General features: G+C 37.2%; 1 protein-coding gene across 3 annotated transcripts in view; it reads left to right on the forward strand.

Moving 5' to 3' along the window:
- Positions 1–25,739, forward strand: part of Suz12 (SUZ12 polycomb repressive complex 2 subunit) — a 45,916-nt gene that overhangs the window by 3,263 nt on the left and 16,914 nt on the right. The window contains 5 exon segments of one of the 3 annotated variants that reach the window (NM_001427659.1): positions 4,542–4,610; positions 16,069–16,118; positions 19,037–19,122; positions 22,505–22,736; positions 24,527–24,620. In NM_001427659.1, coding sequence (NP_001414588.1) covers positions 4,542–4,610; positions 16,069–16,118; positions 19,037–19,122; positions 22,505–22,736; positions 24,527–24,620 — 531 coding nt within the window. 3 annotated transcript variants of the gene reach the window in all.

The raw sequence follows: 25,739 nt of genomic DNA on the forward strand, positions 1-25,739 counted from the left end.
TGAAAGGAGAGACCTTCTGTTAAACTTTTGGTCTCAATATAATCTTACTGCTTGTCTGTTGTGTTAAAGTCTTCTCCTTAGGTAGACCTAGCAGGCTTGGTAACTCACTGTATAACCTAGATTGGCCTGAAACTGACTGTTTCTGCCTCAGCACACCCTCCGGACCCCAGCTACTGGGATTATAGGTGTGAGCCACCATGTCTAGTAGTCTTGACTTAATACAATCATTAAGCTGTTCCAATACATTTTGAAACTAAACTGCTTAGGAGAATCTTGGTTACTAGGTAGGCATCACATTTCTAGAGCAAGTTACAGTTTTATAAGGGCATCATAGTTTATTTGAAGACTTGAAATGTAAGACTGTCTTCTGGCAATTAAGGGACCTATGAGTAAGAGAAAATAATTTCATTTAATAGATAAAAGTTGCTAAGCACCCAAATAACTAGGAAGAAGATAAGAAAACAGAATTATAAGATAACAAATTAGAAAACAGAATTAGATTGTCTACTTTATGCCTGTCTACTGCATTATTTGATCTGTGCTAAGGTTCACCATACTGTTCCTGTTAAAGGAGTAGTAAACATTTTAGTGTCTTGTGGCTAGAAGACAAAATCAAGACTGTTACCAAAGTACTTGAGAAAAATGTCTATAAATGTTTTATTAATGAAACTCAACACAAAGGATAGTGTTTTAGAGAAAAGTGTAGAATCCTTTTTGTTTTGGGGGGTGGAGGAGAGTAGAGTAGCTTACTGAATAGGGATTCACAGTTTCTATCTTTAGATTGACCTCACCTTTCTCTTCAAAGACCACTCTTGGCTCGTGGGTTATACACAAAAGTAAGCCAGATTTGACTTGTGGTCTGTAGCTTGTTTACACATGATTCATTCTGTCGAACTTTGAATTCAAACTTTTTTAATGTAGTTACTCTAGGCTATGACCTGATTTTTTTATTTTAAAAATAATAAACTTTTTAAAAGTTAAATTTGGATTAATCGTGAATAGATTAAAAGCACATTTTAAAATTTATTATTTTCATAACATGTTTGCTTATTAGACTATTTGTCTTGTTGTTAGATATATACCAATAGAGACAATAGAGAAAAAGTTTGAGCCAGGCATGGTAGCAGGTACCTTTAATTTAGCACTTGGACTAGCATTGGCAGGTGGATCTCCCGAGTTCAAGGATACTCTGGTCTACATGGTGAGTTCCAGGACAGCCAAGGCTGTATAAATGAGACTGTCAAGAAGAATGCAAACTTTGCGTAATAGAAACTGGTTTTCTGATTAATGCCCTTTGGATTCTTAAAACTGTCTTTGGATCATGGAACAAATTTCCTAGGAACATTTTAATCTTATTTAGATTATTTCCTTACAAAAATACATATGGAATATTTAATTCTCTTGTTATATCTAACTTCAAGACTTAGGACTAAGACCTTTAGATGAGTGGTCTTTGCAGTTAGTGACATAAAAGGTATATGTTCCACAGTGATGTTTTTTCATGATTTTTTGGAACTCAGTTCTTACTATAATGTATATATTTATATTTATGTATACTATGTACTATTAGTATAACAGTATTTTGTGGGGAAGGGCACTGTTGGGAATTGAATTCAGGGTTTTAGGTATGCTAGATACTTAGTCATACCATTTAGCTATATCCTTAGTCAGCCCTCATGTTACTCTGAAGTCATACCATTGGTTATAATACTGATTCTGGTGTATTTGTTAAACTCTTACTTTAGTTTTCATAGACCCAATAGTCTTCATATTCAAATACTGTAGGCTTACTCTACTATAATACAGTAGGATTAAAGATGAGAACACTTTTGTTTAGTGGTTGTTTTTTTTTTTAATATGTATTTATTCATTGAGAAAGGATTTCACAGTGACTCCCAAGCTAGGCTGGAAGTTGCAATTCTCCTGCTTCGGATTCCTGGGTACTCTGATTACAGGCATCCAGCTACACACCTGACTCAAGGAAGAGCTTTTTGGGGTTGGGGATTTAGCTCAGTGGTAGAGCGCTTGCCTAGCAACCGTAAGGTCCTGGGTTCGGTCCCCAGCTCTGAAAAAAAGAAAAAGAAAAAAAAAAAAAGAAAAAGAAAGAGCTTTTTATTGAATCTTACTTTATTAGATATCTTTTTAAGTTATTTTAAACCCATCCAGTCCCTCTTCCCTCAAACTTCCTGTAAGTTTAATCATTTTACTTTTTGGTGACCATATGATTATTTCATTTGTTAATTATAGCGGTGGTATGGTGATCTTCTAAAGGGCTTGTTGTGGGAGAGGTGCTATTGTTCTGTAGTTTTCTCTACAGAAGGCTGAATTGCCCTTATGATCTTACCTATTTTACATGGTTGCTGCTGTTCAGTTCTAGTGTCTCCAAAATGTTCAATACCAGTTTCTCCTAAATGAAACTCAACATTGGAAAAAATGCTTCTGATTTTGAGTTTGACCTTTCTTCCTACATGCAGAATTAAATTTTTTTCTTAGTTATCAAAAAATTGCCTCTTTTTTTTTTTTTTTTTTTTGGTTCTTTTTTTCGGAGCTGGGAACCGAACCCAGGGCCTTGCGCTTCCTAGGCAAGCGCTCTACCACTGAGCTAAATCCCCAACCCCACAGTCAGTGCTCTTAATGGCTGGGCCATCTCTCCAGCCCTGCAACTCTGTTACTATTCTTTAAGTATTTTAAGTTAAGTGGTTAAAGTTAAGTACTAAAGTAATTTTTAAAAATTCTTCAATATTTATACTGAACAGTTCTTAATAATGATCCTAAGAGTCCTTCAGTTTTTATTCTCTTACTTGTAGATTGAAACTGGAACCCTTTTTTCTAAACTACTTACTACGCTCTGTGATAAAACTTTAAAATTGATATTTTTTTGTTCTAGAGACAGTTTTTTTTATTCCCCTAAAATATAGACAGTTGTATTCTTTCAATATTTTACTGTCATTCTTAGCCCTTCCCTATGTCTGTTATAGCAGTTGAGTATTTGGCCCGATACAGCAGCACACATTTGTATGTGAGTACACTGTCGCTGTCCTTAGACTCACCAGAAGAGAGCATTACAGACAGTTGTGAGCCACCATGTGGGTGCTGAGAATTGAACTCAGGACCTCTGGAAGAGCAATCAGTGGTTTTAACCACTGAGCCATCACTCCAGCCCCCAGCAGCACACATTTGTAATACGAAGTCTGGAAGGGCACAGAAAGGAGGCTATTGAATTTTAGGCTGCTTGTCAAGAGCCTGGTTGTTTTTGTTTGTTTGTTTTATTTTGTTTTTTAAGTCTGTTTTTGAAGAATAAGTCTTCTGTACATTTTGTTATCCACACATAAGTATTATCAAATTGTAACAGTGTGGAATGCATTGAACTTTTCAAGTCCTAAGTTTGAAAATAATATCTCTGTAAAAAGAGAAACATTTGTTTCTAATTAACAAATTATATGAAACAATACTTTTATTTCTAGAATGTAGCTCACTTTGAGGAGTAAGTTGAGACATATTTTATAATCCACTCAACTTTCATTACCTTGGAGAGAGGAGAGAGAGGGGGGGGGGGAGGGAGGGGGGGAGAGAAGCTTCCTTATATTTGAGGCCAGCCTGAGATGTAGGCTAGCTAAAGCTATATAACAAGAGACTCAATCAAAAAATCAAAGTGTCGGGGTTGGGGATTTAGCTCAGTGGTAGAGCGCTTGCCTAGGAAGCGCAAGGCCCTGGGTTCGGTCCCCAGCTCCGAAAAAAAGAACCAAAAAAAAAAAAAAAATCAAAGTGTCAGGTTAAAGTATATAATTTTAGGATCGAATGGTGTGTACTCTAACTTTTTTTTTTTTTATATTTTTGAGGGACTTGTTTGTTTTAACCTTTTTGGTGTGGAATATTGTTTTAACTGAAAATCTGGCAGTAACTTTTGAGGATATTTTATGACCAGCAGGGCATGGTGGTACATGCCTTTAATCCCAGCACTGGGAGGCAGGAATAGGGAGATCTCTGAGTTCAAGATCAACCTGGTATACAGAGTGAGTTCCAGGTCAGCCAGGGCTACACAGAAACCCCTGTCTCAAAAAGCCAAAAAAAAAAAAAAAAAAAAAAAAGGATGTTTTAAAAATATACATACTTTGCATTTGTTTGGCTCAACCTGATAGGTACTTAAATACCTACTAAGTCTTATGGCAAAACTATTTGCTTAACAAAAAGTAAGCATTGCCCTTCAGGAAATTATAGTCTAGTAGTAGAAATAAAACAGTTAGGTTTTATATGTAGGAGACTTTAAAAATCAGTAAAATGAAATGCCATGAGTAAGGAGAATTATTCATGACTGAGATAATTAGAGGAGTTTCATGAAAAAATAAGATTAGCAGTTGAGCTTGAAGGCATGTCTACTTGCATTATATAACACATTGTCTCAGTAGTGTGTGCAGTGTTCTGACTAGTCATCTAATTTACTTTAAAATAATCAAAATCAAATCTCTGCTTTGTTTACTGCAGTATAATTTTGTGTTTTTCCTAGTTGAGAAGTGATTATTGTGTTTATCTGTTTCTTCCAGGAAAACATTTAAAGTTGATGATATGTTATCAAAAGTAGAGAAAATGAAAGGAGAGCAAGAATCTCATAGGTAAGAATGTCAGTTTACACTAAGTGATATACTTGAGCAAAGAGTGACAATTAGGGTGGCCGTTTCTCTAGTGATCACAAGGTTGGTGGAAGTTTTTTAAAACGTCTTAGACTCAGTTGCTCCAGGTATACATATGAGTCAGGAATTAATTTCTGTAGCATCTCTGGCAGAGATTCTTCAAGACTGCTGACCACCTCTAATATTGGGAACTGTTTTATATAGGACATATGTCATTGTTGCTTATGTCTTATCAATTTCTGGTATTTTTAAATCAAATTCTTTAACATAGGCACTTGGTCTTAATCTTACTACCTCATCTTGTGGAGAAGTGGCAACTGGAGTTCATACTCTGTGCTAGGTGTTTCACAGTATTGTATTTCCTATAAGTCAGTGGTTCTCAGCCTTCCTGATGCTGCAACCCTTAAATACAGTTCCTCACGTTGAGGTGACCCCCCAACCATAAAATTATTTTTGTTGCTATTTCATAACTAATTTTAGTGCTGTTCTGAGTCAAAATGTAAATATCTGTTTTCCCATGGTCTTAGGTGATCACTGTAAAAGGGTCACTTGACTTTCAAAGGGATTGCAACCCATGCAAGTAGTTGAGAACTACTGCTCTAAATAATTATCTTTAAATAAGAGAGAGGGATCTCATTTTTGCTTTTCCTTATTTATCTCTTAATACGTAAAATGTTCATACTTTTAGCTGGGCATGGTGGCACATGGATTCTGAGTTCAAGGCCGGCTTGGTCTACAAAGTGATGTTCAGGACAACCATGGCTGTTACATAAGGAAACCCTGTCTCTAAAAACCAAAAAAGAAAGACAAACAAAAAAATTCAATAATGTTCCATTTAAATATTTCCAGGAATTAGGGTGCCATTTATTTGTTTATTGACTACAGAATTAGAAACTAGAAATTTTGGGTAACTTTCTATCTACCTATCCCTCAACTTCTGTATTGGAGATTGAATACAGATTTCTGTGAATGTTAGGCAAGTGCTCTAGCAGTGATGTGAGATAGATAGATCTATATAAATTCCCTTCCAAAAAAACCTTTTAAATAGAAAAATTGTGGCAGTGTATTTGTCTGTGGAAAAAGGGTTTTGCAAATTTTATATATATAGTCTGTCCTCACACTTATGACTCCTGAATTAACCTTCCAAGTATAGGAAAGGCATATGCTGTGCAATATCTTTCCAGTTAAAACAAATTAGTGTTTCTAGTGTTGTGATAAAACACCAGGACAAAAGTATATTGGGAAAGAAAGGGTGTATTTTAGCTTCGTTCTTCATCACAGTCCATCACTGAAGAAAGTCAGAACAGAAGTCTAGAAGGGAAGGAACCTGAAGGCAGAAACTGAAGCAGAAGCCATGGGGGGAGTGCTTCTTACTGAATCGCTCCCAAGATTTGCGCAACCTCCCTTCTTAAGGACCCCAGCCCAGGGGATGGTACTATCTACAGTGAGCTGGGTCGTCTCATGTCCATCATCAATCATTTACATGCCTTACAGGCAAATCTGGGCTAGGAATTTCTGGACTGAAGTTCTCTTTTATTTTTTTGGTTTTTGAGGTGTCTCTGTATACCCCTGTCTGTCTAGACCTTACTCTGCAAACCAGGCTAGCTTTGAATTCCAAGGGCCTCCTGAATAGAGTAAAGCTATGCATCACAATTCCCACCAAGGTTTCCTCTGCTAAAACAACTAGGTCCAGTTGGCATAAAACTAGCAAACACAGATAATACACTTAATTTGTTTTCTTATTTAGTGTTTTGTTTGTTTGAGACAGAATTTCTGTGTTCTAGAACTTGCTTTGTAGACTAGGCTGACCTCAAACTCAGATCTGCCTGCTTCTACCTATTGAGTGATAGGATTAAAGGCATGTACCTGGGGCTGGGGATTTAGCTCAGTGGTAGAGCGCTTACCTAGGAAGCGCAAGGCCCTGGGTTCGGTCCCCAGCTCTGAAAAAAAGAACCAAAAAAAAAAAAAAAAAAAGGCATGTACCTTTAATATTATGCCCTTGATAATTTGCCTTCTAGTCCTTAAAGAGTTTAGGAATAATAAGCCAATAAGAGGAAAACATGATTCCTTGATTCTTTTCTAATTGACACCAATTCTATAGTGTCTTAACTGTAGCTGTGTGGCTCTTTTATTTTTTGAAATGGTCCCACTCTATATAACACCAAGTGGCCTAGAATACACCATGTAAATCAGGTTGGCCTTGAAGTCACATAGGCTTGCTTGCTTCTGCTTCCTGAGAACTGGGATTAAAGACATGAGCCCCCATGCCTGCCTGGGATGTCCTTAGATCAACTCCTAAGTATCCATAGTCATGTGTACACTTTTCACCACATACACTCAAAATTATGAGCACTGGCTGGCTGATGAGCTTCAAGGGATTGCCTTGACCCTAGTACTATTGTATTCCTGGCTTTGTGTGAGGATGCTGCAGTTCTAGACCCAAGTTTTCATGTCTACATGTTAGTCAAGCCATCTCCCCAGCTCCTTGACCACAATTTTGAAAGGCAAATTTTGGGTGTGGTTTTTTTTTTTTCCTGAGACAGTTTCTCTGCATAACAGCCCTAGTTATCCTAAACTCACTGCGTAGACCAAGCTGACCTGGAACTCAGAGATCACCTCCCTCTACAGTAAATAGGTCTTTTAACCTCTAAGATTTGTACAGTACTGTCTCAGTGTTATTTCCTCAGCTAATTCGAGACCGTTTTTTAAGTTCCTCCACTCTGTAAACTCCCTAGTACTGTTATTTCAGTGCATTTCTCATCTGTGGATTACCTATAGCCCCATTGATATGTTAATGTATCATAGGTTATGGAGAGTAACTTAGATATCAGAATGTAATGAGGTATTATAAAAGTATATGGTCTGTTGTCAAGTTTGTTTTTTAGAATAATTGGAGTCTCTGTTCACTGATATTAAAGTCTTCAATCATATATAAGAGCATTTCTTTTCCATTTTTTTAAAGATTCATTTATTATATATAAGTACACTGTAGCTGTCTTGAGACACACCTGAAGAGGGCATCAGATTCCATTACAGATGATTGTTAGCCACTATGTGGTTGCTGGGATTTGAACTCAGGACCTCTGGAAGAGCAGTCAGTGCTCTTAACTACAGAACCGTCTCTCCAGCCCCTCCATTTATCTCTGCATTCACAGACCTCACTGACTTTGATAGAGCTGTCCGTTCAGGATTGTAAGTGTCCTCTGCAGGAATTCAGGTTCTTCAGCACATACTTTGCAGAGTTAGACCCTCATCTGTTTCCATGCACAGTGTATTTCATTCCCCAGATCTGAAGGTGATTTTTTAGACTCACAGGAATATCACAGTACTACAAACCAAAATCTACTGCTATAAATGCCTAAATTCTTTGAAATTTATAGCAAATATAAAAGAAACAAAATATAACATTTATGCAAAATAAGTTAAGTCCATGGTTTTTAATACTTTAGATCTACAGTTGTTTTACACATTATAGAAACTTGTTGGAAGAAATTATGGACAGAAAAAAGAATTGTGAGTCTCGTCATGGTTTTTACTTTCCTTTTTGATTTTTTTTTTTTTTTCCAAGATGGTTTCTATGTGTAGTCCTGACTTCTGGGATTTGCTTTATAGATCAGGCTGCTTCAAACTTAACCTGCCTCTGTCTCCTGAATGTTGGGTGCCATCATGCCCTGCAGCTTTTGCATTTCTAAGATGTTAGTTTGTCACAATAGGAGAGTTATTTTGATATTAAAGTCCAATGATAAAACTTACAGTTTATATACATTATCATTTGTGAAAGTAGCATACTTCAAAGCAGCTAGTAAAGTTTAGAAACTCAGCAGGTCACACCTGTTTCCCAGGCCTTTTTGTTTTTCCTTCCTCTCTCAGTGTGGTGTAGACACCTAAAACATCTCTCTCTTTTATGGTGTAATTGGATACCTAAAACACCCCCCCCTTCCCTCCCTCCTTCCCTGTTCTCTACTTTGTAGAAAGCTTAAAATACTTTGTTTCCTCAGACTCTTGGTTTTGGTGTTCAAGTTTGATTTTGTAGGTTTTGACCATGCATAATGGCTTTAAGTACATTCTCGTGCTATGCTGTAGTTGTTTAATCTAGTAGTAGGATCCTAGGGGGTTCTTTTCTTTCTTTCTTTTTCTTTTTTTTTTTTTTTTTTTTGGTAACAATTCTGTTGACTTTAGGATTCTTTAACTAAAACTTTTTACTATAGTCGTGGAGGGAAATAGGGGTGTTGGGGATTTTTTAGGTTTTTTTTTTGTTTGTATTTTTTTTTGTTTTTCAAGACAGGGTTTCTCTGTGTAGTATTGGCTATCTTAGAATTTGCTCTGTAGACCAGGCTGGCCTGACTCAGAGATCCTGCTTCTGCCTCCCAAGTGCTGGGATTTTAGGCATGCACCACTATTGCCTGGCAGAACTCTTTACTTATAAATGTTTCTCCATAGATGAGCGCATCATGCAAAAAATTTGAAAATCTGAGTTTGTTTCAAAAGTATCTTTTAGGAGCAGATGAGAAGTAAAATGCCTTCTGTCTTCCTATTATCATTTTGCATTCTTGGTTTAATATTAGTAACTGGAGAAATCCCACGAAAAGTTAACCTGAATTAGATTTTCTTGGTTTATTGTAAGCTATGTTACCCAGGTAAGCCTTCAGTTTCCTGTTCTCCTGCCTGCCTTAGCTTCTCAGATGCCAGGATTATATGCATATTCTGCCATGCCTTGCTAAAGTGGAACTTTTTTTTATTTTCTTTTTTTCGGAGCTGGGGACCGAACCCAGGGCCTTGCGCTTGCTAGGCAAGCGCTCTACCACTGAGCTAAATCCCCAACCCCAAGTGGAACTTCTATTAGTTGGTTTTGTAGTCATTTTGTTAGGAATTGAACTCAGGGCCTTGTGCTTACTAAGCAAGTTCTCTTAACTTTTTAGAGACAATACTAGTCCCAAAGGGCCTTTTATCATTGTTTCTGTTAAAACCTAAACTTTAGAATCACCTGTCTTCCTTTTGTAAGCAGTTCTTTTGGTAAGCATCTTTTTCTACAATAGCAAAGTCTGAGTCAGGCAGTAGTGGTACATGCCCTTAATCCCAGTACTCAGAACGCAGAGGCAGGTAGCTGTCTGAGTTCTGGGACAGCAAGGTCTGTGACACAGGGAAACGCTGTCTCCAAAAACCAAAATAAAACATAGTGTATCTACATATGGAGCCAGAGAAGTGTGTCAGGTATGCAGCACTGTATTTAAGTCTTAAGGATATAATGGGAGTAAAATGTCTGCTTTTATGGAGGGACAGACATGGTCATCTAATAAATAGTGGTCAGGAAAGTACAGGGAAACCATGAGTATACAAGAGAAGCAGTCCTTGTCTGAATTATCAAGTATGGGAATGTAATGACTGTCTGGCAAATGACATGGCCAAATCTTGCCGGGATGAAATAAGCTGAAATATGAAACAAGTAGAGGAATAAAATGGTGGTTCTGGAAAAGGGAACATGATGTAAACAGTTTTTGAGATCAAGCAGGAGTGTCCTGAGAAGCCTCGAAAAGATGTCTATGATCTAATAATACAGGGTCTCCTTTGAATCTGTATAAAGATGAGGTCTTGTCAGGAGAAGTGGTAAACGCCTTTACCTCCAGCACAAGGGAAGCAGAAGCAGGTGGATCTCCGAGTTCAAGGCCAGCCTGGTCTACAGTGAGTTTCAGGATAGTTATACTGTGAGATCTTTTCTTGTGATACTCAGTCTTTTAGTCAATAGATATTTGCTGTAGTCTTTATCTTGACAATGCTACTAAGTTCTTTGTATATACATATCTTTGTAGTTCTGGGGATGGAACCTGGAGCCTTGTACTTGTTAGACAGTTGCTCTGTCATTGAACTACAAAACTAATGAAATTATTTTAAACAGTACTTTGGCAATAATAGCTTTTCGCTGCCCTTCTATTTTGTAGATAATGTTCAAGCTTCTTCAGTTGATTGGGTATATTTCTTCAATGTCTGTCCTTTTTAAGCACTCCAGTCATGATTATAAGGTTTCGTTACTGTCTTTTTTCTTGTAGTGCAGGCTGGCTTGTACTCTATATGTAGCTGAGGTTGACGTTAAACTGGTCCCCGTTTTTCTACTTTCTAAGTACATGCCACTGAGCTCCACATAAGCACTCTACGTTTTGAAAGATTTCTTTTTTTAAAAGATTTATTTATTTTTATGTATTTCCATTACAGATGGTTGTGAGCCACCATGTGATTGCTGGGAACTGAACTCATACCTCTGGAAGAGCAGTCAGTGCCCAAAAGATTTATTTCTGTGTAATAGACAATACACTATCTCCCATTCAAAGTCTTCCTACCTATAAACCTAAATGCTACATTTTGAGACCTTGTGTTCCTAGAATAATGGATTAGATAGTGTAGCTAGAAGTTTTTTAACTTTATGTGGTAAAATGTATAAGGGAAGTTAAGCCAGTAATGTGGCTCAACTGCTAAAGGCACTTGCCACCAAATCTAATGACTGTAGCTTGTACCCTACAACCAACTTCTTGGTTGAACAGATTCCCAAAAGTTGTATGTGCCACACAAGATAAGTGAATGTTTGAAAGAGAAGTGGCTACTCTTGCACAGTGTAGATGCTAGAGTATCATATTAACTTTCCTATTTTGGGGTCGTACAGTTATTCGGGGTTTTTGTTGTTATTGTTGATGTTGCTGTTGTTGTTTTGGGGTTTTGTTTCCAGTTATTTAGAGATGAGGTTTCTCTGTGCCCTGGCTGCCCTGGAATTTACTTTGTAGACCTTGCTGGCCTCAAATTCAAAAGAGATCCACCTGCCTCTACCTCCCAAGTGTTAGAATTAAAGGCATGCACTAATACTCCTAGCCCAGTTAATGAGGTATATATATATATATATATATATATATATATATATATATATATATATATATATATATACACACACACACACACACACACACACACACACATATATACACATACATACATACACACACACACACACACACACACACACACACACACATATATATATATATATATATATATATATATATATATATATATATATATATATATATGCTTAATGCAGTGATCACAGGTTCTTCAGCCAAAAATCTTGGGTCTTTTGTGGGATAGAGTATTTAGATTTGAGGTTTGTATGTGAATCTTGTTTCAGAATGTTAGTCCCTTAAGGATTTGCTTATTCTTTTTCTGTAGATTGCTTCAGAGCTGTCAGGTATTTAATCTTAGAATCAACTACCCTGCCTGGCCTAGAACTAGCTATGTAAATCCTGGTTATCCTAACAATTTAGCCTGAAATCAAATATGCCTGACTAACCTTCCATGTTGTTTTTTTTTTTTTCCCCCCTAATCTGACCTAGTTGTAAAAAGAGGACACAGCAGATAAAAGAGGAGAGGAGAGGGAAAGGGAACATTGTCATTCTTTTCTTAGAAGAAGTCTATTAGGCTTGTTGTAGTATACACCTGTAGTCACAGTGTAGGGAAGAAGGCAGGAAGATTGATGGCTGCATAGTGAGCTTAACAGACAGCCTGGTATACACAAGATACTTTATTTACTTATTGGGTGTGTACACAAGTAGTACATGTGTGTCACTGCACAACTGGAGGTCAGAGGAACATACTATCATTTTTTACTACCTTGTGGGCCCCAGGGATCAAATTCTCAGGTTACCAAAGCTTGATGACAAGTACCCTTACCTAATTAGCCATCATGCCAACCCTTAAATTTCTTTGTGATTGTTTTTTAAATTTAAAAATATTTTTGTTATTGTATCTTTGTGCTGTATGTGTCATGGTGTGTGTATTACGAGGACAGCTTTGTGGTGTTGGATCTCTTCTTTCACCTTTCCACCCAGGGATGGAACTTAGGATGTGCTAGGATTAAAGGCATGCATCACCAGCCTGGCCTCTTTTTATTATTTTTAAGGTATAATTTACATGTGGTCATTCACTCTTGAATATGTAGCTCTGCATTTTGTCAAACCCAGATGTGACATGATAAAGAAACATTTAGAATATTCTTGCCACTGATACTGTCAACCTTTCCTTACTCCATGTTTTTGGATTTTTTTTTTCCTTTTCTTTTTTTTGGAGCTGGGGACTGAACCCAGGGCCTTGCGCTTGCTAGGCAAGCGCTCTACCACTGAGCTAAATCCCCAACCCCAGATTTGTTTATTTTAATTTCTCATTTTCCCCTTCCCCCAGCTCCTTCAAGGACCTCTCATATATCCACTTGATTTCATATTTTTTCTCTGTCTTCTAAAGCAGAAATCCAGCTATGTGCAGTGGTGTGTGGATTTAATCCCAAAATTCTTTTTTTTTTTTTAAGATTTATTCATTTATTATATATAAGTACACTGTAGCTATCCTCAGACACACCAGAAGAGAGAATCGGATCTCCCTACAGATGGTTGTGAGCCACCATGTGGTTGCTGGGAATTGAGCTCATGACCTCTGGAAGAGCAGTCGGGCGCTCCCAACCGCTGAGCCATCTCTCCAGCCCTAATCCCAAAATTCTTAGAGGGACAGTTTGATCTGCACAGTGAGTTCTAGGCCAGCCATGGCTACATAATGGGATCCTGTCTCAGGAAACAAAACCATGGAATCTGTTTTGTGTTGGCCAATTATTTCTGACCATGTGGCCTAATAGCAAGTGTGATTTTATATACCCAGTGTCGCTCTTTTAAAGAAAATTCGTTCTTCCTTCTAGGAACTATCCATTGTGGATAACTTCTGTGGATAACTTTTTTGTCAGGAGTAATAGGACTTTGTGCTCAGTGTTTGTGGGCTGGAGAGATGGCTCAGTGGTTAAGAGCACTGACTACTCTTCCAGAGGTCCTGAGTTCAATTCCCAGTGACCACATGATGGCTCACAACCATCTGTAATGGGATCCGATGCCTTCTTCTGGTGTGTCTGACACACTAGCTACAGTTTACTCATATAAATAAAATAAATAAGAAAGTGTTTGCAACACATGAATCATTTTCTGCTTTTGTTATTTAAGATATATCTATGTAGCTTAGGTTGGCCTTGAATTTGTGAACGTCCTCCTCCAGAGTGCAATGATCGATTGCCTTTGCATTGTTCTCTTTTGCCTCTTGTTTAAATTGCTATTTATAATTTATATATTTACTCTTTTTTTGGTGGCTTGTTTGTCTACCCCATTTGCAGAGGAGGAGACTATTGGATTACATGGCACTGAAATTACTGATGGTTCAGAGCCACTTTGTGTGTGCTGGGAATTGAACCCAGGTCATCTGGAAGAGTGGCCAGTGCTCTTAACTGTTGTACTATCTCATCAGAACAGTTTGTTTGGCTGGCTGGCTTGTTGGTTGGTTTTTGGTTTTTTGAGAGTGGGAAATGGGGGTATTCATTCCCAGCACTTAGAAGAAAGAGACAGGTAGATCTCTGGAGTTCTAGTATTGGGTACTAGAAAATAGGGGTACACAAAAACAAAGACAGGGTTTCATGTAGCCAAGTTAGCCTTAAACTTACTATACAGTTGAGGCTAGCTTTAAATTTGCTATGTAGCTGGTGATGGCTTTGAGTCCTCCTGCTGCTTCGAGTGTTGTAATTGCAGGCATATACCATGAAGCCAGTCCCGTTTTATGAATCCCAATCCCACTGTATATCCGTTTTGTTGCTACTTGAGTTATGGTTGTTGCTTTTCCTTCATGTTTTATGCTTTCTAACTCTGCTTCTGTCTTTACTACACTTCCATAGTCTTGTCTTTTTCCATAGTTTTGTTTTTTATTGGTAACACTTTTTTGGTTGGTTGGGTTTTGTAGTTTTCAAGATAGGGATGCTCAGTGTGGCTCTGGCTGTCCTAGAACTCGCTCTGTTAAACTAGGACTCCTCTTGCATTCTTAGCATTGTTCTTGAAATGCCATTTCAGCACTCCTGACCCTGTTGCATTCTAGAAGGCAAGTTTTCATGTCATTTTCTACTAAGAATAAAGATACCTGTTACTGGTGGGGGGGAGGGAAAAAAAGTCCTGGGAAGATTTTCTGTATTAGCTTCCTCTGTTATGTTCTCATTTTCAGTCATTATTTGTGTAACACTTTGTAGCCTGCCTCACTGTCTCTCTGAAACAACCACTTCTATAAAAATACCCAGAGTGTCCTCACCATTTAACAAAACCTTATGTACTGGATTATGACTTTTATGTAGCTGTGAACCAAAATACCCAAAATAAGAAGACATTATTTATGTCTCATGTTTTCTGAAGTCTCAGTCCATGGGATGGAAAACACATAGTGGTAGTAAACCCCCTATTGTGTCAGCTAGAAAATAGAGATGGGACATAGAGGACACATGTCCCAATAATGTCTTCATAATTCTGAATCTGTTCATTAGGTTCCAGTTTTCATTAGCTGCTCTAGAACTGACATCCTAGCCTCATCCACAAATGTGGTTTCCTAACCTTAGGAGGTTTCTAAGTACCATTTATAGCCTTTCTTTTAATGAGCTCTGTTGCTGTTTATTTCAGTTCTATGTAAAAATACCTTGTTCTTGTCTGCTGTCTTTTCTATTTAGTCTTCTGTAATCCCGGATTCTCTGTCACCATAGAAACTGCAACAAATGTTCTCTTTTGCTGTTTAAAAATACTACAAAAGCCTGTTGTTTCTGTTTATATTATCCCATGCTAATCATTTTTCTTCTTTTTTAAAAGAACTTATTTTATATATATGAGTACACTGTAGGTGTCTTCAGACACACCAGAAGAGGGTATCAGATCCCATTACTAATGGTTGTGAGCCACCATGTTGTTGCTGGGATTTGAACTCAGGACCTCTGGAAGAGCAGTCAGTGCTCTTAACCACTGAGTCATCTCTCTAGCCCCATTAGTTTTTCTATATTAGATAATTTTTCAGATTAAAAGTTACTGGTAGTTCATGCTTGGTTTTCTTATTATAGAGCTTCTAACTCATATGTGAAAATGACATGCTAAAATAGTAAATTATTCATCCATAGTAATTTTGTGACTGTGTTTTACTTTTAATTGTAGAATAAAGTAATGGCTCTACATAATCTGATAGGAAGAATGAATTTCCATTGCTTTAATGTGTTTGAAAGGCTGGGAGGTAGAAAACTTGCCTAACGTGTCCCAGCACAGTGGGGAAAATATTAATACTTCTTACATTGACTTACCTTCTTTTGGCAACTTTTTCTTTTGTAACCTGGAATGATAAGACACTTTCCACTTTATATCAAAGATAATAAAGTACTGTGATTATGGGATATTTATGTATTGCAATAGAAATAGGTTTATTTTGATTGCTACACATAAAGAGGAGAAGCATTGGGTTCCTAAGCCACAGTAGTTAAGAGAGAAATTAAACATTTATAAGTTAACCTTTCCTCTCTGAGTATTTTAAGGTCTGTGCTGTATTATAGAATTTTAAAACAACTTTTTGTTTTATTTAGCTTGTCTGCGCATTTACAACTTACATTTACTGGTTTCTTCCACAAAAATGGTAAGTATTTGAATGGAAACGATGTTGATTCTGAGTTCTTTGTGTTCTTTTCAACTTATTTTTATTTGTTGGAGTTTCTTGTTTTTATTTTTTGTTTGTGGTGGATATTAAATCCAGTATCCCTTTCAGACAGAGCAACTGTGTTACTGCTGACCTATATCCATATCCCGCTGATGATGCTTTTCAGTCTTAAGTTAAAAACATAATGCTGAAAAATTCTAAATAGTTACCTCAGAAGGTCAGAGGCCAGTGATCTTGGTCTGACCAAGTTGTGTTGAGTTGGTGCTGTGTCATCAGCATTGCTTTGGTATTGTTTTAAGTTGAACAATAAACAGCTGTAATAACCACTACTACTAACGGGATTTGTCATAATGTCAGTTATACTGACAAAATACATAGTATTTTATATTAGTTTTAATCAAAGCATGATTGGGTACTTGAGTTTTGTTTTTTTGTTGTTTTTTTTTTTTTTTTTTTTTTTTTTTAAATGGATAAGGGCCAGGCATGGTGGTATATACAGATTGGAGGCAGAGGCAGGCAGATCTGTATGAGTTCAAAGCCAGTCTGGTCTATAGTGAGTTCTAGGCCAGCCATGACCTCATAATGAGATCCTGACTCAAAAAGCAAAAACAACCCAAAGGTTGTTTAGTAGGCAGTGTTCTGCCTTGTGTCTGTAGCCCTACAGGGGTTAATAAAGTAATGAGGCAACTGCTTGATACAGAATCCATGGTTTTTATATTACAAACTAAATATCAAATCATATATATTCCTAGCTAATAGTTTTTTAGGCTTTGTCTTACATTGGGTCTTTTTTTCTGAATTTCTGGGTTTTTTTCTCTTAATTCGTAATTGTGTACAATTCTTATTTTTATCAATTTGTTTTCTGCAGTACTCATGTGAACTCATTTGAGCTGTAGTTTAACTTTTTTGGATTCATTAGCTCTGTTTCTAGGGACTTGTTAAAAACATACATATTTTTACTACAATGGTATTTTTGGGGAACCACCTGACAATTTTTCCTTGCCAAATGTGTTGGGACACAGCTTTGTTCCCACATTCAGGAGGCAGAGGCAGGCAGATCTCTTAAGAGTTCCAGGGGGGCTGGGGATTTAGCTCAGTGGTAGAGCGCTTACCTAGGAAGCGCAAGGCCCTGGGTTCGGTCCCTAGCTCCGAAAAAAAGAACCAAAAAAAAAAAAAAAAAAAAAAAGAGTTCCAGGGCAGCCATAGATACAGTAGACATTGTCTCAAAACAAAATGAACAGAAGTTTGAGAGAATAAAGTTTTTTTTTTCTGTTATTAAAAAGAACACTTAAAAACCCAGAATAGAAAGCCAGATTAAGGTTTCTAACATTGTTGGATGTTGTGGCATGTGCCTTTGTTTACAACTCTAGTACCTAGGAGGCCTAGGTCTGAGGATCAGAAGTTCCGGACCAACCTAGCTTTCATGAACCCATGTCAAACAAACCAAATGGGTAAAATAGCAGTAATTATTAGATCTGAGAATTTATATACTTTGTTAGGGCTCCATTTTCATGGTAAGCATTGTATGGCAATCTTTATTTTGGACACTGGATTATTTTTGCTGTCTTAAAATACATTCATTCAATTATAATTTTCAAAAAGCTTATTTAGCCATTTTTTTTCCCTACGTATACTCTGCATAAAAAGGGTGAAATGAGTTTGTTTTATTTGTTTGCTTGGTTTTTTAGTGCTTTTAGTTATTGGTTTTCGTTCGGTTTGGATGCTAGATATCAAACACAGGGCCTTAAGTATACTAGAAAAGCAGTCAAACCCTGAGAAAAATGCCCACAGCCCAAAAGACAGATTTTTATGCTAAAAAGAAAGTTACCTAAAAATCTAACTCAGAAAAGAAACAGTTGTTTGATATATGTATGTATGTATGTATGTATGTATGTATGTATGTATATATATGTGCATTAATGATCTAATAGTTTTGCATTTTACTGAAGTATAGTGTTTAAATATTTAGGTTTGAACTAATACTATTGAAAATTTTAAAGATGAGTCTTTGCAAAGGTTTTTGTTATTTAATCAGAAATTATACACTCATACTCAAAACTATAATTTCTAAGTTTCGTAAGCCAAAGCATCGCCAAGTAGTAAATAAAAACTTAAGTTTCCTATTGCCACTTAGATCAGTTCTCTTTCTCCATCTCTTGCTTTCTTTCTTTCTTTCTTTCTTTCTGAGTTAGTCTCTTTTTTTATTGGATTTTTTGTTGTTGTTGTTTATTTACATATCCTCTTTCCTGGTTTCCCATCCATAAAGTGACTGCCGGCAACTGAACTGTATTTTTGGTTGTGAGCCTAGCCTTTAATGGCTGAGCCATCTCTCTAGCCCTCTTGCTCACTTTCTGAAACAAGGTTTTATTATATAGACCAGGCTGTCCTGAAACTTTTAGAGATCTGCCCTCCTCTACCTCCCCAGGGCCGGGAATAAAGATGTGTACCACCGTGTCCCATTATATACATTTTCGACCAATGGATTTTGAAAGAAGGACAACACACTTTTTTGATCTAATTCCCTATAACTATTTAAATCAAGCTTCCTGCCAAGAAGCTTTGCCTGCTTCTGTATGTTTTGAAGAGAAGATTTTCTCTACCATCATAAAAATAAATGTTAAGTTTTCAAATGAAATGTGATCAATAAATAGATTTACTGTAATTAAGATAATTGAGCTGTCTTATTTAAATTGAGAAAAAAATCTATAGGAAGATGTGAATATCTGTTTTATGTTGATTTATTTTTAAAAAGAATGGAGCTCCCAAGTCTGGAGCTAAATTGGGAGGGTATGTTTTCCTTGTAGGAAGCCTTTTTTTGAGAGATTCTTCAACTTAAAAATTTTTTCTTATGTATACATTATAAAAAATCTTTTTAAGACATTGATCTTTCTGTTTAGATAAGCCATCACAAAACTCAGAAAATGAACAAAATTCTGTTACTCTGGAAGTCCTGCTTGTGAAAGTTTGCCACAAAAAGAGAAAGGTAATGTATAAAAATACTAGTAGATGAAGTAGAATAATCTCTAACTGAACATGTTTCTGCATAGCTACTAAGTTTGTGAGCCATTTTTAAAACCTTAGAAATAAGAACGATGTTGAGGCTGCACATGACAACATACACCTTTAGTCCCAGCAATTGGGAAGCAGAGGCAAGCCAAGTCCACACAGTGAGTTCCAGGCCTGCCAGAGCTACATAGTGAGGCCATGTCTTAGAGAAGAATGGGGAGAGAATTTCTTAGTAGCTGACTTTCACTTATATAGCCTGTTGCCACCATTGTTGTTTACCTTGGTCTGAGCATCTGAATAAAAATCCAGTAGGAGTCATAGGAAGAAGCTGTGGCCTTAAGACAGATTCAGCCGCTTTGCTTGTACCATTTAGTCTCTTAGCTTGTATCTACTAATACATTAGTATGGACCATTTGTTTATTTGGTTGGTTGTAAACCTAGCCTTTAATGGCCAAACCATTTCTCTAGCCATAAAGGATTACGTCTTTTATTGTACAGAGGAAAAACTCACTGTCAACATTATCAACCATTAACTTACTATTGCATTGCTTCAGATTTTATTTAAAAGATAACAGTCATTTCATCATAGAAACAGTTGTCATAGTGCTGATTTCCGAAGTAACCCACTAAAACCTACACGTCGTACAGTTAATGGACTTAAGTCCTTGAGTCTTTTATTAACAGCAACAAAATTAATGAGGCTACAATAGGGGTTGGGGATTTAGCTCAGTGGTAGAGCGCTTGCCTAGCAAGCCCAAGGCCCTGGGTTCGGTATCCAGCTCCGGAAAAAAAAAAAAAAAATAAGGCTACAATAGGAATAAGTATTTCCAAAGAAGAGGAGTAGTATGTGTGTCTGAGGGTGTTCGGTAAGCACAGAAAAGAGTGATTGAGGATTTTTTTTTTTGTTACTATGTTTTAATAAGATGTGTCATTACACCATAAGCAGCAGTTGAACTGCTCCTGCTGGTGATGCTCTCCCAGAAGGTTTTAGTCATTTGTGAAATCTAAAGCTTTAGGGTATTAGTGAGATATCTTGTGTAGAGTAGTTTTTTTCATCCCTAAGTATTCATTTTATTTATACATATATATATTATATATTTATTATATTATTTATATATTTATATATTATTATATAATTTATTATATATATATATATATATATATATATATATATATATATATATATACACACAATTTTTTTTTCTTTTTTCCGGAGCTGGGGACCAAACCCAGGGCCTTGCACTTGCTAGGCAAGCGCTCTACTACTGAGCTAAATCCCAACCCCATAATTTTTATTTTTGCTTGTCTGTATATCAGTGCACCATGTGCAGGCCCGGTGCCTGAAGAGACTAGAGGATAACATCTCATTTTCTAGAACTTGTGAGCCATCATGTAGGTGCTGGAAATCAAACCTGGGTCCTCTAGAAGAGCTGCCAGTGCTCTTTTCTGCTGAGCCATTTCTCTAGCCTCGTTGTATTTCTTTAAAAGAAGTTACTATGTTGGTGTGTAGGCACATGTCTACATTCCCACCACAAGGAAGATTGAGTTAGGAGCATCAAAGTTTGAGGCCAACCTTCTGTTGAAAATATAGTTAGCACTAAGATGCACTATTTTTTTTGGCTATACTTCCACATAATTAGTTATGTAGTGACAGCATTTTTTCGGGTGATTGCTGAAGAAGCTAACAGATTACTGTTTTATAATGGTATTTATACGTATTTTCCTTTTCTGGTGTTCCCATTTATTACTCAAAATGGAAAATTAAGGGAAATGTTGAAATTGGGGGAGTTGAAGCATGCTTTTTATTTTTTTAAGAGTTTGTTTGGGGGTTGGGGATTTAGCTCAGTGGTAAAGCGCTTGCAAGTGCAAGGCTCTGGGTTTGGTCCCCAGCTCTGGGGGGAAAAAAAGCCTTTAAGAGTTTGTTTGCTGTGAATACACTGTAGCTGTCTCTAGACACACCAGAAGAGGGCATCAGATCTCATTACAGATGGTTGTGAGCCACCATGTGGCTGCTGGGAATTGAACTCAGGACCTCTGGAAGAGCAGTCAGTGCTCTTAACCACTGAGCCATCTCTCCAGCCCTAAAGATGCCTTCTAATTTCTGAGGTTTTTCTCTTTTTGTTTTTTTTGGGTTCTTTTTGGGTTTTGTTTGTTTGCTTGTTTGGTATTTTTGTTTTTCAAGACAGGAATTCTTGATGTATCCTTGGGTGTCCTAGATCTCACTATGTAGACTATGCACTCCTAAAACACAGATATCTGCTGCCTCTTAGTGCTAGGAATTAAGGCACCCAACATCACTACTCAATTTTATTTTATTTATTTATTTTTTTGTAGTGCTTGGGATTGAACCCAGGGACTCATGCATGGTCTACCACAGACCTTTATCACCAGCCCCTTAACTTTTTTTTTCTTGTATTTCTAGTTATTTCGTTTATATTTTAGGTTTAATTTTACTTTACTCATTTATTTTGAGGAATAGTCTTAAAATAGTTGTGCCGGTCCCAACTTACTATACCGTCCAGAATGAACTTGTACTTCTGATCCTCCACCTGTACCACCATGCCTGTTCATACAGCACAGCACTCGTGGCCTTGTGCATACAAGGGAAATTCTACCACCTGCACTACCTTCTTAGTCTTGTTTTACTTGCTTTTTTTTTTTTTTTTTTTTTTATTATATATATGAGTACACTGTAGCTGTCTTCAGACACACCAGAAGAGGGCATCAGATCTCATTACAGATGGTTGTGAGCCACCATGTGGTTGCTGGGATTTGAACTCAGGACCTCGGGAAGAGCAGTCGGTGCCCTTAACCACTGAGCCATCTCTCCAGCCCTTTACTTGTTTTTTTATTGCTGGTAATTGAATCCAAAGCCTTGTACATGGTAGGCAAGTGCTTTAACCACTGTTCTGTATTCCAAGGCCCATATCTCTACTCCAGCCCATTTATTCCATGATGGTAATAGAAAACTTGGAAGTATTTTCAGGTCAATAATGGATAAACTGTATCATCATTTTTATTATTCATACTAATCTTCAATTACTTTACTATTGGTAATCTTAATGTTCAATTTTAATTTTTGCTTCCTAATTTTCAGCAGTATATTATATTAATATTCCATTTTGTAATTGTGACTTATACTGCGTTTCTTTTTTTTTTTTTTTTTTTTTTTTTTTTGGTTCTTTTTTTTCGGAGCTGGGGATGGAACCCAGGGCCTTGCGCTTCCTAGGCAAGCGCTCTACCACTGAGCTAAATCCCCAACCCCTTATACTGCGTTTCTTATAGCTTTGATTTTAAGTTTTAAGTATAATTTACTGTTGTTGCTATGTAAGTATAATTTATGAATCTTTACTTTGCAGGATGTAAGTTGTCCAATAAGGCAAGTTCCTACTGGTAAAAAGCAGGTGCCTTTGAATCCTGACCTCAATCAAACAAAACCAGGAAATTTCCCATCCCTGGCAGTTTCCAGTAATGAATTTGAGCCTAGTAACAGCCATATGGTGAAGTCTTACTCATTGCTGTTCAGAGTAACTCGTCCTGGAAGAAGAGAGTTTAATGGAATGATTAATGGAGAAACCAATGAAAATATTGGTAATTTTATTTCTGAAATTTCATGAGGTTTTATTATTGGAGATTAAAGTGGTTGTCGAAATGTATGAACTGGTATTTTTTCATCATATTTAGAATTGTGTATAAAGTTTCCTTTTTTTTTAACCTTGACTTTTTGCCAAGTAGTTTGTTCCTTTAATCCTGTGCTCAGAATGCTGAGTCAGTAGAACATGAGTTTGAGGCTAGCCTAGGCTACATAATTTAACAAGACATTGTTTCAAGAGCAAAATAAACCAAATAATAATAAAATAACTAAAAACAACCCCTTAAAACCTTGTTTCCTTCCTTAATAGATAAGACTGTTATCTTACTTTACTGGAAATTGACCTTAGACCTTCCTTAAGCTGGATGTCTACTCACTACTTAACCATGAGCTTTTCCTCTTTTTGCCTACCTGCTTCCCCTTCTTCCTACATCTCTCTTCCTCTCTTTATCTTTCTCTTCTTACTTTCATTCTGTCTTGAGAAATAGTCTCATCATCGCCTAGGCTGGTCTCAAACTAGACTCATGATTCTTAAAGCTCAGCTTTCAAAATGCTGGAACTGTAGGTGCATGTCCATGTACTAACTTGACCATGAACAGTGTAGCTCATATTACATATTGAACCATGTACCCATTTCTTTATTTTTCCAGCAGATCTGAATTCATCTTTGAGGTAATGATTTGATTGTTATATAGGTGCTGCCAATACAAAGATAATTAAACAAGCAATGCTATTCTCAGAAGGTTTGCAACTCAGTTTAGGGGATAGATAAGAATTAAAAAGTTGCATTGAGTGGGTTGGGGATTTAGCTCAGTGGTAGAGCGCTTGCGTATCAAGCACAATGCCCTGGGTTCAGTCCCCAGCTCTGGGGAAAAAAAAAAAAAAACAAAGTTGCATTGAGGGGTTGGGATTTAGCTCAGTGGTAGAGTGCTTGCCTAGCAAGCGCAAGGCCCTGGGTTTGGTCCCCAGCTCCGAAAAAAAGAAAAAAAAAAGTTGCATTGAAATGAACAGTTGTAAATAGAGGTATATGTGAGGTAATGTTGGAAACTCACATGAGATGGTTCTGGTCTAGAGACTTGTTAGTTATGAGAGGGCTCAGCTGCCATGTGGGTTGATTGTTGTCTGTAACTTCAGTTCTGAAGGATCTGCTCTTATGGGTACTGTGTGCGTGTGGTACATAGTGTAAGTGCAGGCAAACACATCCTACATAGAGAGTAAGAACAAATCTCTCTGAAAGGCTTTTATTCACACTGGAACTCCTGAGCAGTGATGAGGAACCTGCCTAGCATGAGTCATCATTCTAAACAGGTCAGCGCCTGCAAAGGTAAATTCTGACAGTAATGTTAGGAAGTAAAGGGCAGACCCAGCGAATTGTGAGGCCTGTAGTCCCAGTTCCTCCAGTACAGCAAGTCATAGAGTTTGGATTTGAAGGCCAGCCAATGTATAGCCATTTCCAGGCCATCCTGGGATATATTGTGAGATCATAATGTAGACAAATAAATGAAGGTCATAACACATGTTAAAAACCTAAAGTTGAAGCAAGTGACCCTCTATATAAAACATTATTATAGACTCGGGCAGTGCTGGCGCATGCCTTTAGTCCTAGCACCAAGGAGGCTGAGACAAGTGGAACTCTGACTTCAAGCCCAGCCTGATCCACAGAGTAAGTTCCAGAACAGCCAGGGATACACAGAGACCCTGTCACAAATAAAACAAGAAATTGCAGTTTGTACTTCTTATAAGTAATTGAGGTTTTTGTTTGTTTTTTTGTTTTGTCTTTTAAATTCAGATGTCAGTGAAGAACTTCCAGCCAGAAGAAAACGAAATCGTGAAGATGGGGAAAAGACATTTGTTGCACAAATGACAGTGTTTGACAAAAACAGGTAATAGTGATGGGCAAATAAGGCTTCAGTACTGTACTGTTCTTGAAATGTTTTTACTCTGTCGGTGGTATTGCTCTTGTTTGTTCTTCTACTGAATATGCACATGCTGAATATTTTTCTGTCTTAGAGAGCAGAGAACAAAGATAAGGAACTGTTTTTGCCTCAGTTGTTTATTCGAGTATTTTCTGAATATCTGCTCTGACAAATACTTCTAAACTGAGAGGAAGCACAAAATTCCTTTCTTCATGCTTCTAATGTAGGCTACAGACAACTCTAAACATATCAGCAAGTGTTGTGAAGAAATATTAGCAAGTAAGTCGCTATTGTTCATATTAGAAGTCATATTTGGGGCTGGAGAGATGGCTCAGAGGTTAAGAGCACTAACTGCTCTTCCAGAGGTTCTGAGTTCAATTCCCAGCAACCACATGGTGGCTCACAACCATCTGTAATGAGATCTGGTGCCCTCTTCTGGCCTTCAGTCACATATGCAGGCAGAATGCTGTACATAAAATAAATAAATAAATCTTTAAAAAAAAAAAAAAAAGCGTATTTGAACGGAGGCCAAGGTGACGTGGGCTATAGACAACTGTTGGGATAGCATCTAAAGCTAAGAAAGCCAGTTTCCTATAGTTCCTGTGTGACCGTCTGTATGGCGCACCAAGGAGTGAAACTCTTAGCATAAGAAAAAAAGATGACGGGGTTGGGGATTTAGCTCAGTGGTAGAGCGCTTGCCTAGCAAGCACAAGGCCCTGGGTTTGGTCCCCAGCTCCGGGAAAAAAAAAAAAAAGAAAAAAAGATGTAGGAAATACATAGATTTTTTTTTTTTTTAACAGACCGTTGAAGAATGGTGCTATGACTTCTTACACTAGGCTGATTATTGGTGCTTAGCAATATAATTCAAGAGAATAAATCTTAAAGTCAGATTTGATTGTACATCAATGTGTTCAGTTGAAAACACCTGTAGGGAAGGAGGCAGCTCAGTCACCGAGAGCTAACCTAGCATATGTATGACCTAGGCTTTGAACCCAAATAGGATGACTAGGAGAGGCTTAGAAACACAGCAGTAAACACACTAGAAAACAGTGATGCAGTCTAGTGACAAATTGTGAGGAGGTACCC

Source organism: Rattus norvegicus, chromosome 10, assembly GCF_021556685.1.
Source record: "Rattus norvegicus strain SHRSP/BbbUtx chromosome 10, alternate assembly SHRSP_T2T, whole genome shotgun sequence".
In the NCBI taxonomy this organism is placed as follows: domain Eukaryota; kingdom Metazoa; phylum Chordata; class Mammalia; order Rodentia; family Muridae; genus Rattus; species Rattus norvegicus.